This window comes from Zeus faber, assembly GCF_960531495.2.
Source record: "Zeus faber genome assembly, chromosome: 22".
NCBI classification, from domain to species: domain Eukaryota; kingdom Metazoa; phylum Chordata; class Actinopteri; order Zeiformes; family Zeidae; genus Zeus; species Zeus faber.
Window position 1 is genome coordinate 9,866,657 of NC_137209.1, and position 13,820 is coordinate 9,880,476.

The window sequence follows — 13,820 nt, forward strand, 5'->3', positions numbered from 1 at the left end:
GAGTTGTCGAGTTAGAATTATATTTTTTTACCTCATTGGAGGAGTTGGTGGCCATGATCACAAACATGCGCAGCGCCAACACAGCTGCTTTCCATCATGATTGTAGTGTGTGGTGGCAGAAACATCCCCCAAAACAGTGCTGGATGGAGGGCTTCCTTTGTGTACAGTACTGGAGGCAGGATTTCCGTAGTTGTGTGTCCCCTGCTCGGCCCTCCCACCAGGGTCGTGACCCTCAAATTCGGTCAACCTGGTCTGTTGGATTGGATGAAATGTTCACTGTGAATCTGGAAGTAAGTTCTCGATACTGTATATGTGCTCTGTACTAAAAACAATGTTTTTAGTTGTTTATTTGGAGGAACGGGGACGGGACAGGGAGGAACTCGTGCCCGTCACACACACACACACACACACACACACACGAGCTGTATTTAAGAAATATACCGTATAGCCTATTTTTCTTTTACCATGCATCAAAGATTCAATTATTTGTAAAAAACTACTTAACTGATAGTATTAATGGTGAAACTGTTAATTATTAACATCCCTAGTTGAGACTTAAAATATATGCACAACCCAAACACCTCTACCCTCTGACTCCCACAGCAGGCGCTGCTTCCTGATGTGACTGACAGCTCAATGGGGTTCAGGGTGGCACTGGACTGAAAGCCTTTCCTGTAGTAACGGTAGGTGAACAAACACTATTTCAAATGGAGAGTTGTGATGCACAGTAAAACTGGTTGGATGGATGGTTTGATGCTCACAGCTTAGTTCACCGTGAATGACAAATTCCCTAACTATACGTTACAAAATAAATCTTGGTTCAAGTACAGGAGAACATGGTTCTCCTCTCGTCGACTCCAATTTAAAAATACGGTGCTGCTCACATTTGGGTTTATCAAAAAGCGTTTATTAATATTCATAGTAATGTCACACAAATTCACAAAGTGTTTTAAGACATGTCTGGCTCAGTTTGGTGTGTGAGGGTGTGTTTGTGTATGCAAGTATGTTGGTGTGAATTCTCTAAACAGTGCAGTTATAAATAATTGACCACAAAGAGAAATAGAAGGGAAAGGGATATTGCAACAGGAAAAATAGAATTCTCATTTGAAGAAGACGGAGAAAGAAAAAGTCGTTCAAAGAGAACATTTAGCACCATCTATCCCATTATCATATTCAACAGATAGAATCATTAAAATATCATCTAAAAACCTCCCCATAAACCCTGAAAAAGCAAAACGTATAAAAAACAAACAAAAAACAAAATCACCATTTCTCAAAAACACTTTGGAAAATGTAGTTTTGTTTTTCTTCCTTACGGAGCACAAAGACAGCATTTCGTTAGTCGTCCTCTCTAAGTGAGCAGTGTCTAGCGTCTACAGGAAAGGTGGCGTTATATTCAAGATAAAGATATCAGTTTAATATATATTTATATATATATATATACCAGGGGACGAGGGGGTGAGCACCCTTTGAATTTCAGTTCATACAGAGCATCAGTCACCATTTCATTAAAAACAAAATAAAAGCGGGAGGGGGGGCTCGCAAACTTGTACAACCCTATGAACGTAAAGGAGAACATTGATATCCAATAAATAGAAGAAACACTTTAAATAAAGAAAGAGGAAAAATGTACAATGCGAAAATCCAGGAAAATACTCAAAATCTGCATACTGGAACAAAACAATCAGCGGTACGATACACAATTAAAAACACTGGATGTCGTACAGGAGATGGGGGTGGGGACACAGATTTACCTGATGGTGTTTTTGGAGGTGTGACAGCTTGATCTTAACTCTCCAGAAGGAAATTAAAAAAACAATTTTTTTCAAAAAGGTATCATTCATAAAAACACAAGATTTACAACACGTACATACAAGATTCTGAAAGACAAATTAAATTCCCCAAAAAACAAGTCTTTGCAACCCGTATGCTTTGAAGCATTTCAAACAATTGTATTTTTTTCTCTAATATTCTTAATGCTTTAGAAAAATGTTCATATCTCTATTATTAGTATTTTTCTGTTTTCTAAATACAAGTGACAAGGCCAATGTGGTATATATCTAGGCTGATCTAGTTTAGAAAAAACAAAACAATAAATTATTTTCTTTAAAAAGCACCCCACAATAATTGCAAACAGCATGTACAAAAATTCAGTATTCAACACGATAGGAAAAAAACCCAAAACAAACGACCGTCTGGTACTGACAAAAACATGCCATTGAAACCCTCAACTTCTCTTAATTGTTCAACGGCAGCACCATCTGAGAGTAAACTGGCGAGTTGTGTTTGTAAACAGTTGATGAGTAAACTGGTATTCGCTTGGCTGTTGGACAATGTAGTAGCAGTAGTAGAAAAAAAACCAACAAAAAAAACAAACTTAAACAAAAAAAAAGGAAACCAAAAGTGAAATGGTGTGTTTATTTTTGTGTCCTGGCTAGCAGGAGTTTTGGTTATGGCTGAGAGGGACGCTGGAAGTGGAGCTCTGTCACCGCGAGCCAGGCGGCGAGACCTGTGGGCGGAGAGACGCAGGTGAGACCTTGTGTGGGTGTGTGGGTGTGGTTCAGCCGAGTGCGACCGCGTTGCCGTGCTCACCAGGCTGAAGGTGTCGTAGGTGTTCATGAGCTCCTCCATGCGGTACTGCTCCAGCACCACCACGTTGCCCAGGCTGGGGCTGCGCTGGCGGGCGCAGTCCTCGCAGTGCACCACGTACGTCTTCCTGCTGCTGTTCTCACTCGTCACAAACAGCAGGTTGAACACCTCCAGCTGGGGGTGCGACAGGTAAATAACTTAACGCACATCAATTCTAATGCAGGGGTTCCAAAGCCAAACACACAAACTAATCCATCATTCATTCTGTAACACACAGGGCTGAGCAGTGTTAGGGCTCTGTACTGATTGTGGGCTTTGATTTCAGTGTATTTACATGAAGATTTGTTTCATAACGTTGAAATAGAAATATTTTAAAATAAGTAAAAATAAGGCTTTTTTTTTTTTTTTCATTATTTGGTTGGATATCGTTGGGAAGCGGCTTTCTGAAGTCATTCGACATTACAAAAGATATCCAGACTAAAAGGAGTGCATCATTTGAACATAATAGTGATCTGTACTTACTATACTGGGAAAACATTGTTTATTGTAATATTATCATACTGATATTCATGTACATGTAAATGTTCGACTTCAAACAGTAGGACAAAATTCACTATTTCAGTGCATCATATTGTGGTGATCCCTTCATAAAGTCGTACAGCTTAAAGTAAAACTACGCCCTCTACCTTCTCACAACCTTTTGGTTCTAGAAGCCAGGTGAGGTCGTGGTGGAGACGCTACTCACATCACACTCGTTGCAGTAGTACGCGGGCTCTTCCTTGACGCGGCTCTGGTAGGAAATCTTCTTCCCCGCGGCCACCAGCTGATCCCGCAGGATCTGGATGTGTTTGATGGACTGCAGCAGACAGTGTCTGGTGGAGACAGAGCCACGTCGACAGGTGAGAGGCTTTGTCGTCAAACTTCACGCCCGCGCCACTCATTTTATGTGCCACAATCCAACATTTCAGGCTTTCTTGCAAATTGCATAATTTTTTCATGTGAATCGGAGCAAGGAGGAAACTCCAAATATACTATTTATAGAAATCATGACACTTCAAACCAATTGAACTACATTTTATAGTAAAAATGTCCGCTCTGATCCTTATATAACCCAGGTTATTTGTTTTAGGTGGATCTTGTGACCATTACTCACTTGACCATCTTGTAGGTGTCTGGATCAGTGACCTTAACAGTGCGGGCCACATTCCAGGACACATGGATCATGGGGACGATGGACTTGACCTTCTTCACCTCGTTCCACTCAAACCTCTCCAGGGCCAGCTGGTACTGGTAAGCTGCGCACACACAGACGAGTTCAACATTGAATTTAAATAGTTGTATGACACAGAATCTATAATTAATCAAGAACTCGTTGCTGGTTGTGCTACTAACCAGGCTTGAGCCGATATTCAATATCGCGATATTTGCCACCACATGCAATATTTTCACAGTATTAAAATATCCCCGTCCGTGGGACCACGGGGAGCGACGGACGGAGCTCATTCACTTGCGCGCGCAGTGATGAAGCAGATGGAGGATTTTGGACGTGGTGGCGATTGGCCACTGACAATGTATGTACTAGTGTGATGGGTTGCTGGCGATTGGCGTGCCAAAACAGTGTTTTTATTTCAGATGTAGGTTATTTTATTTTGCGTCTCCTTATGGAATGTAACAAGCGCTGTGGAAAGGTACAAAACAAAACCGTGCGTAATGGGGACACTCTCCGTGACTCTCTCCCCGATCCACCAAACACGATGCGTAGTGCGCAGAAAATAATCTTAACGGGTCTACGAGTCGTGCCCCGTTCCTGTGTGCCCCGCCCCCACACTGTTTTTAGTTATTTTATCTGGAGGAACAGGGCACGGCTCTCCGTGTCCTGCCATCGGGGCGCACAGTGAGCCGCGTTCGAGTCACACATAAAAATATATTTATGATTCTTATTATTTATAATTCCCCATTGAAATGTTATCCATGCACATTTTGTAAGCTTCTGTTTTAGCCTGCTATTGTAATGCATACCGACTGATGGCTGAACAGGAGATCCTTTCCGCATGCACGTTACATGAATGCCCACGCACTACTTGCTATCCGTTCTCCGTGATCCGGCATAAAGGTTGAGTCTCTCCAAAGAAAACAAAAACATTGTGTTTTTATTGTAATTGAGGTAAACCCCCCCCAAAAAAAAGGAGTGCACAATCGCAACACTATCTCCTTCACTGCCCCCGTCAACAACGAGGGTAATATTGTGTATCGTTAAGTATCACAAAATATACGATTTTGGATATTGCCCAAGCCTGCTCCTCACCATTCAGAGGGCCCACGTTCCAGGCAATGTTGTTGCACCAGCCCACGGCCTGCACCCAGTGGACCGTCCCGGCGTTGATCCACACCAAGTCTCCTGGCCTCTGGATGAAGCGGTACACCGGGATGTTGGATCTGTAGAGGTCCTCTAGAACTGGCCACCAGGACCCTGTCAGGTAGTCTACTCCATGCCTGGGTGGGAGAAAAATATATAGAATTGTTACATGACGTGCAACAATGGAAATTATGAAGCAAAGTCTAACTTCTGGAACGACATCATTCACACCCCTCAATCCTACACTCACTTTTCACAGAAGTCGTTGATTGCGGACCAATAGTCCTCGTGGACTGAAAACCACTCGCAGTCGCCGGGGCCAATGTTGATGTTGACAGAGCAGAAGTTATTGTTCTCCTGGTGCCCTGGTGAGAGAGAGGCGGAGTCGCTTCAGTTCAATGTTGTGCATATCATGCTCGGCAACACTCCTTAGCAAGACGGCAGTTGTGACTGCCGCTGGTTTTGTTCAGTTCCTCACCGGGCGTTCGGCTCCCGGGGACCTTCATGTAAAGCTGGACGGTGTTCATGCCCAGGATGGTGTGACCCACGTGGCTCAGCATGTTCCCGCTCGATGCAACACGCATGAAGGCGGGGAGCTTCTGCAACTCCTGCAGCTGAGCCTTCCACCTGTGGGAGGAAGCAAAGATATCCAGTTGTATCTGTGCTCATCCATTATTATCAGTCATCTAAGCGTAAGCATACACAGTCGGCGGCTATGCTGAAGTATCAAGATATGGACACAAGGGGGGGCAAGATATACACAGATAAACCTCCTATAAACAGAGCTCTGAGATTTCCTCAAAAACAATCCTGGCACCAGTGTGATTGCTCACCTCTTTGGATCCGAGAGGTCAATGTTGGTGCCAAACTTAATGATCTTCCCCACTGGTTTTTGCTCGCCACTGGAGGAGGGAAATCAGAAAGGAACGGCTGTTGCATTTATGATTCTAGTCATTTTCCCAGATGACAGAAGTGAGCCTGCTTGCAGTCATGTGTCTGTACCTGCTTCCATCTTTAGCGCCGTCCTTGCCTGTGTTTTCTAAAATGCTTGAGGGCTTCTTCTCCTTCTCGTCGTCGTCATCATCATCCTCCACGTCACTGCCTTTCTCCTCCTGATGACATATGTTTATCAACCTGATCCGACTGAAAAGGTGATGGAGTCAAGCAATGGTAGATGTGTGGGTTGGTTCCTTTACCTGCAGGCTCTCCTGGAAGCTGGAGGCTTGGTACTGAGCGTACTTGGCGATGGTGGTGTGGGAGCGGCTGCTCTCGCAGGGCCATGTCTGGCCGGTACCGCTTGCGTCCCAGTTCTCATCAGCGGGCTGCTGCACCTGGGTCCTCACCTCAACCGCTTGCTCCGCATTGGCGTCCACCAGGGACTTGGTGGAGAATAAGCCCAGGTCTGGTGGAAAATAAGGAAGCGTGGATGTGTTAAAGTAGTACATCAGTATGCAATTTGGAAGAAAAGCAAACAATAACATACTTTACTCTGAAATATTGTATGATGTTTTGAGTAAATGACCATGGAGCCCATAGAGTAGACACAAACAAACTGAAGGCTTGAACATTTTGTTAAAAACAAAAAAAATTGAACGTACTGAGCCGTAGTGACCCAGCCAGGCCCCTGATGACTGTGACAGGGTTCTTGGGGTCAGTGCAGAACTGCAGCAGCACAGGGGAGAAGGCGTCCCTCTTGCTCTCCAACTGCAGAGATAAAAAAGTTAAAGTTAATCAACACATTGAGATATATGAACATTCATAGCTCAGTATTTTTGGGTTCAAGAATAATTGAACACTAGAGGGCAGCAGAGGCTTGTCACGGCATCATGGGTCGGCGCTAAGCAATACTAGGCAGTGGCTGATTTCGATTACTTAATGGGTAGTCTACGGCAGAAAGTTCCCTGCCACCGGGACGTGAGAAGGTGGGCAGGAATTTTTTCCTGACGGGATGGTCCAGTCCGTGATAAAAAGGTTGGGAACGCCTGGTCCAGTGTAGTGGTTCTCAATGTGGGGTCCTTCAACAGGTTTAAGGGGGTCCCAAGCAAAATGATTAATAGTTACGATTAATTATGATTAATACTTCACCATTAGAAAAGGTACAGTAATTACTGTTTTGATTCACCGGTTATGATCATCACTATAGTATAGACGGTCGGGACGAAACCATATCCAACAATAAAGATCCCCTCAGATCTCCAGAGACAAAATCTTATGCGTGATCCTAATGTGTAAGGAACTGATATAAAAAAGGTTGAGAATCCCTGGTCCAAAGTAATCTGTTTTACTGCGTCATAAATTCTAAAACGGATGGGAGATGACACAGAAGGAAAGATTTATTTAATTTTTGATTTAATGAGATTTTGATTTAATACGATTTTTTACTTGTAAACTGAAATGTCATCTCATAACTCAGTGCACCACCTACAGTGGAGGAAATAATTATTTGGTTCCTCACTGATTTTGTAAGTTTGCCCCCTGACAAAGAAATTAACTGTCTATAATTTTAGTGGTAATTTTTGGTAGGTTTATTATAACAGTGAGAGACAGAATATCAAAAAGAAAATCCAGAAAATCACATTAAATAAAAGATATAAATTATTTTGCATTTCATTGAGTGAAATAAGTATTTGATCCCCTATCAAAACATGACTTAGTACTTGGTGGAGAAACGAGTAGAGAGGTCAGACGTTTGGCAAGTAGAGAGGTCAGACGTTTCTTGTAGTTGATTACTAGGTTTGCACACATCTCAGGAGGAATTTTGGACCACTCCTCTCTCTCCTCTTTGCAGATCCTCTCCAAATCTTTAAGGTTTGGAGGCTGTCGCTTGGCAACTTGAAGCTTCAGCTCCCTCCACAGATTTTCTATAGGATTAAGGACCGGAGGTCTGGCCAGGCCACTCCATGACCTTAATGTGCTTCTTCTTGAGCAACTCCTTTGTTGCCTTGGCTGTATGTTTTGGGTCATTGTCATGCTGGAAGACCCATCCACGATCCATTTTACTGTCCTGGCTGAGAGGAGGTTGTCACCCAGGATTTCACGGTACATGGCCCCATCCATCTTTCCCTCGATGCGGTGAAGTCGACCTGTCCCCTTAGCAGAGAAACACCCCCAAAGCATAATGCTTCCACCTCCATGCTTGATGGTGGGGATGGTGTTCTTGGGGTCGTAGTCAGAATTCCTCTTCCTCCAAACACGGCGAGTCGCATTGTTTACCAAAGAGCTTGATTTTGGTCTCATCTGACCACATCACCTTCTCCCAAGCATTCTCTGAATCATTCAGGTGTTCACTGGCAAACTTCAGACGGGCCTGTACATGTCCCTTCTTGAGCAGGGGGACCTTACGGGCGCTGCAGCATTTTAATCCATTACAGCGTAGTGTGTTACCAATGGTTTTCTTGGTGACTGTGGTCCCAGCTGCCTTAAGATCATTAACAAGCTCCCCCTGTGTAGTTCTGGGCTGATCCCTCCCCTTTCTCATGAACATTGATAACCCACGAGGCGAGATCTTCCGTGGAGCCCCAGACCGAGGGAGATTGACGGTCATTTTGTGTTTCTTCCATTTTCTAATAATCGCGCCAACGGTTGTGTCCTTCTCACCCAGCTTCTTGCCAATGGTCTTGTAGCCCATTCCGGCCTTGTGCAGGTCTACATTCTTGTCCCTGATGTCCTTACACAGCTCTTTGGTCTTGCCCATGATGGCGAGGTTGGAGTCTAATTGATTGATTCTGTGGACAGGTGTCTTTTATACAGGTAACATGTTGAGACAGGTGTCTTTTATACAGGTAACATGTTGAGACAGGTGTCTTTTATACAGGTAACATGTTGAGACAGGTGTCTTTTATACAGGTAACATGTTGAGATTGGAAGTACTTTCTTAAAGCGAGAGGACTAATCTGTGGGAGCCAGAATTCTTTATGGTTGGTGGGGGATCAAATACTTATTTCACTCAATGAAATGCAAAATAATTTATTTGTATTTTTTTATGTGATTTTCTGGATTTTCTTTTTGATATTCTGTCTCTCTCTGTTATAATAAACCTACCAAAAAAACACTAAAATTATAGACAGTTCATTTCTTTGTCAGTGGGCAAACTTACAAAATCAGTGAGGGATCAAATAATTATTTCCTCCACTGTACTGGTTGAAATCAGCGCAAAGACTAGTATGGTCTAATCGCCAACTGTCACCCTGCACTGACTGAATGGGACTGTGAAACCACGCTAATTTTCAAACTTCTGGGAATCGAGACATGCCACTCCACACCCACTTTTTGGAATTTACCTAAATTGTGCAGTGGGTGGAACAAGGCTCCAACGAGGGGTGGAATTACCTACTTATTGGGGGAGGACTTATTTCATAAGGTGTGAAGGAACGTTAATATAGAAATCAATACGTGGGTTGGTGACTTACATAGATGCTTGGTGTGGGAGGGTTGAGCTTCTCTCTTGGAATGGGCTCCTCTGAAGTCATGATGGGCTTGACAGAGAAGGCCGGGAGTAGGTAGGATTCCCTGAACTTCCCTTTTACCTTGGTCCCCCTAGAACCGCAGAAAAAAACAACACACCCAAATGCAGATTGAGAAAACATGTTGGTTGGTTCCAACACAATTTATTAGATATCCTTAACTCTGTTATAGTTAAGTGTCAGTTGTTTCAGTGTACTCACTTGCAGGCCCTGAGGATTTCACTGGCCGAATTTTTGATGGTGATCTCCTCGAGTGGGATCCGCTTCTCTTCAACTTCCGAGGCTATGAACGTCTCCCGATCGCCGCTCTCCACCTTGATTAGACGGATCTTAAGCTCTTTGGGCGGTCCGTCCGACAGCGCCTTTAGTTTAAGGAAGTCTGTGGAGACCAGCGTGGACGTGGAAGATTCTGGGTCTTTTTTTAACATGGAGGCGGAGCCTTTAGAAGTCCACTCAGGTTGTTCTCCGTCGCTGGTGGAGCTGGCGCCGGATCCTTCTTTGCGTTTCTTTTTGTCGGAGTCTGATCGAGCCCGATTCTTCGCACAGCCCTCTTTGCTTTGAAGATCAAGGTCACCGAGGATCCTGCGGTCATTTCTGTCTTTGTGGCCCTTGCCTTCCTTGTGCCGCTTGTGGCCGGAGCTCGAGCTGGAATGGGAAGAAGAGGAGGATGACGAAGAGGAATAGAAGGCCATCTCCTCCCTCTTTTCTCTGTGTTTCTTCCGCTCTTTTCTCTCCTCGTGGTGCTTGCTGCTGCCGTGGCCATGCTTCCTCTTCTTTTCCCTGTCCTTCTCTCTTTCCTTCTCCCTGTTCTTATCCTTTGCCCTGCTGCGGTCATCTCCCTCTGGCTTGTGCCTGTCCTCCTGTGTGACGAGTTTCTCAGAGGAGCCCGTCTTTTTAGGGAGAGTCTGGCGACTCAGCATGACCTCACAGCTCCTGCCCAATTCGGCCAGGGAAGACTCAGAGATTGTGGTCAGCCTCTGCTCCTCTTTGACTGCCATAATAGCCGGCTCCATGGAGTCAACACACTCCTCTTTGACCAACTTAATCCTTGTCTCTGTTGTTTCCCTTTCCTCCCTCCAGCTGTTGGCCTTCTCGACCTTCATCGTTTTGTTTTCCACGAAGGGAGGTGGGGCGGACTTCAGGGGCGGGGCTGTTGGACTGAATCCTGGATGATGGGTGGCATCTGAGGTGGGGGAGGTGCCCTGTTGCTGGCGGCAGATGTCAGGGCCGAGAGAGAGCGACGAGGAATATTTCACGCCAACCAGGGCAGAGGGTGGAGGTCTTCCAAAAGGCCCACCGCGGTAGGCATACTTCTGACTCTCCAGGACTGTTGCCAGGGACTTGAACATGCTGTTGACCCCGGTCTGGTGAAGGTGGGGTCTTTGAGGTGGTGGAGGGGAGCAGGAGGGGGTTTCAGACTCATCCTCATCTTCCTCCTCATCAGCCTCACTCTTGGACAGATCGGGAAGACCATAAAGCTTAGCCAGGTCACTATGGCGGTAGTTGGTGTTTGCCACGCCTGTTCTTGTGTCCATTGACATCTTGGGGTGAAGGGGAATATTTGGAGACACTTTGAGGGACTCCTCGTCCTCCTCGTTGAGAGAAGACGTCCTGCTGCAGGGGGATGCAAGCGAGCCTTGGCGGCTCAGCACTGGGGGGCTTGCGTGGGGATTGGATCCAAACTCCTCCTGGTTTGAATGATGCTTGGGCGCCGGTATGAGGTCAGGGGCACACAAGTAGTTCTTGACAGGCTGGACATTAGGAGTAAAGGTGTTGAGATCTCTGGACACTACCTTGTCACCGGTACACATCTCCTCCTCCTTTTTGATGGATTCGTCCAGCATGGCCATGATGTTAGCCAAACCTTCAGGGAGTAATGTCGACAACTCTGAGGGTTCCTCCTCAAACTGAGCACTGTCAGAGTCCCCGCTGCAACTACTGGCACTGCTGCCCAGGCTACCTAGACCACCGCTGGGAGTCTGCTTGTGGAGAAGACCCCCGCTGGCAGAAGATGGAGGTGTAGGTGGCAGTGTGTCTCTGGGGAAGGCCTGGTACAGTTTGGGGGGCTCCCGTAGTGTCAGGGTCGGGAGATAGTTGAAACCGCCAGTGGTTTGCAGCTGACTGCTACTGGCTCTCTCACTGGTAGACTCTTTGGGTGAGGTGTGTGCAGCCTGCATTGCGGGGGGCTTTTGACCCTGGTGGGGGTACGCAGGTGGATTAATTCCTGATGTTGTTTGTGTAGTTGGGGGAGTTGTGGCGCTATTGTTACCCCACATTTCTCTCTGCCTCTGTTTTTCTCGTGCATACTCTGTCTGGGGGGTTAGCGGAGGAGGCCTCAGCCTTTCCAGGGGGGTTGTGGTGGAGTTGGGAGCTGGGCCAGAGGGAGGGCAGGGGAGTGCCCCACCACGACTTAGCCAGGGATACAGGGGCGAGGCCTGAGTAGTACGGGCAGGGTGTGGGCCTGAAGGAGTGGGGGTGACGGAGGAGAGAAGAGGAGGTGCAGGAGTCGGTGAATTGCCACAGAGCAGTCTATCCAGATTTTCAAATGCAGCCTGCTCTTTGCCTTTGGCCAGTTCCTCCTCCCTCTTCCGCTCCATTCTCCTCTTCTCCTCCTCCTCCTCTCTTCTCTCCCACTCTCTTCGCCTTTTCTTTTCCTCTTGCCTCTCCTGTTCACGCTTCTTCCTCTCCTCCTCTTGCCTCTCCCACTCTCTCCGTTTCTTCTCCTCCTCTTGTCTCTCCCATTCCCTCCGCTTCCGCTCCTCCTCTTGTCTCTCCCATTCCCTCCTTTTCCGCTCCTCCTCTTGTCTCTCCCATTCCCTCCTTTTCCGCTCCTCCTCTTGTCTCTCCCATTCCCTCCTCTTCCGCTCCTCCTCTTGTCTCTCCCATTCCCTCCTCTTCTGCTCTTCCTCTTGCCTCTCCCATTCCCTTCTCTTCCTCTCCTCTTCTTGCTTTCTTTCCAAATCTCTCCTCTTCTTCTCCTGCCTCTCTAATTCTCGTTTTCTTTTCTCCTCCTCATCCTTCTTCCTCCTAGCCTCTTGCTGCTTCTCCCATTCTCGCCTTCTTCTGCACTCTTCTTCTTTAATTTTTCTCTCCTCTTCCTCTTTGTCCCGTTTCCTCTTCTCCTCAGCTTGCATGTGACCCTCTAGCTCAGCATCCAGCTTATCTAGAGCCTCCGCTATAGACTGAGGGACCGATGCTGGGAGACAGAGCTTGGTCTGGGACTGGTTGTAGGTCTGGCTTGCCGTGGAGCGAGGTTCGTGAGACAATCGGGAGAAGGCCAGGCTGGCTTGCTGGACGGTGGAGTTGCCAGTGGAATGAGTTTTTGTCTGGGCCATCGGACCGTAGACACTGGGAGTCGCAGTAAGTGGGTTGGACACTCTGCTTGTTATCACACTCTCCCCTGCCCGTTGGTGCCCTGAGGAAAATAAGGAGGAGTTTGAGGAAGGTGCGGCGCTCTCCATTTCAGCCTGACTGTAGTGCAGTTTGGTGGCTCCCTGCGGTTGTGACCTGTATGGTGCCCGCTGGTGTGATAGGCTGGCGGCACAGGATTGGACTCCCTGATAGCTGGGCTGCAGCAAGGCATCCAGCTGAGAGGTGTGGGTGCTGGTGGTAGAGTTCTGGGGTGTCTGCTCTCTTCCTCTGTGCCAGAGTCTGTCACCACTACCATTCCTGACTGAGCAACCAGTTGCTGGTGCTGCGCTCACAGTGGACACTCCAGGTAAGGTTCCACCACTTGTCGTGCTGCCGTTTCCATAGCAGGTGATGGCACAGGAGGCCTGAGAAGCTGGAGGATTGGGGGTTATCACAGGAGTACGGGTGGAGTTTGTGGGGGCTGGAGGAGGGCTGACATGGTGATGGTGCAGGGAAGGGATGTTAGCCTGGCTCTCCACAACCTGATTCTGGTTCTGCTGGCCCTGAGGTAGCAGCCCAGGAGGCCTGTAAAGGCCTGCCTCCTATCGAAACACACACATTTACAAGTGTCAGATTTGATAAAAGGGCATTTTTTTATACATAAATATCGCTGAAAGTGAAAACAACTATTTTTAAGACATAGACAAGTGTAAACACATATGGGGTGAAGTTGCAGATCAGTGACTTGTACTCACCAGGGAGAGACTGCCTGGTCTGCTCTGGTATCTCCAGGCCTCGTGGGGCCTGCTTTGCTGTTGCTGAGGTACTGAGGTGTTTCTGGCAGGCAGAGGAGGGTGGGGGCCCTGGTGCGCAAGCCCTGGGTGAGGCTGGAAGTGGCTGTAAGGCACACTGCTGCTGGTAGCTGGGGGGTTCGCTGGTGAAGACAGGGGGTGTGGGTGTTTGTCTCCTACACTCCTGGCGGGTGTGGATGGAGGATGAGATGAACCTTGATTACTGCCACATCCCCCTGTGGGAGAGCCTCCCTGTGGGTGTGAGCCACG

General features: G+C 47.1%; 1 protein-coding gene across 1 annotated transcript in view; it reads right to left on the reverse strand.

Annotated features, from left to right (window-relative positions):
- Positions 1 to 885: 885 nt before the first annotated feature.
- The window catches only part of kdm6ba (lysine (K)-specific demethylase 6B, a), a 44,684-nt gene continuing 31,749 nt past the window's right edge, over positions 886 to 13,820 (reverse strand). The window contains exons 12-25 of the mRNA XM_080023173.1: positions 13,515 to 13,693; positions 9,610 to 13,361; positions 9,355 to 9,481; positions 6,544 to 6,649; positions 6,142 to 6,347; positions 5,948 to 6,057; positions 5,779 to 5,847; positions 5,424 to 5,572; positions 5,196 to 5,310; positions 4,895 to 5,082; positions 3,743 to 3,884; positions 3,335 to 3,461; positions 2,593 to 2,763; positions 886 to 2,509 (exon numbers count right to left, since the gene is read on the reverse strand). Of these exons, the coding sequence (XP_079879299.1) occupies positions 2,486 to 2,509; positions 2,593 to 2,763; positions 3,335 to 3,461; positions 3,743 to 3,884; positions 4,895 to 5,082; positions 5,196 to 5,310; positions 5,424 to 5,572; positions 5,779 to 5,847; positions 5,948 to 6,057; positions 6,142 to 6,347; positions 6,544 to 6,649; positions 9,355 to 9,481; positions 9,610 to 13,361; positions 13,515 to 13,693 (5,465 nt within the window). The 3' untranslated portion in view covers positions 886 to 2,485. The remainder of the gene's footprint in view (positions 2,510 to 2,592; positions 2,764 to 3,334; positions 3,462 to 3,742; positions 3,885 to 4,894; positions 5,083 to 5,195; positions 5,311 to 5,423; positions 5,573 to 5,778; positions 5,848 to 5,947; positions 6,058 to 6,141; positions 6,348 to 6,543; positions 6,650 to 9,354; positions 9,482 to 9,609; positions 13,362 to 13,514; positions 13,694 to 13,820) is intronic.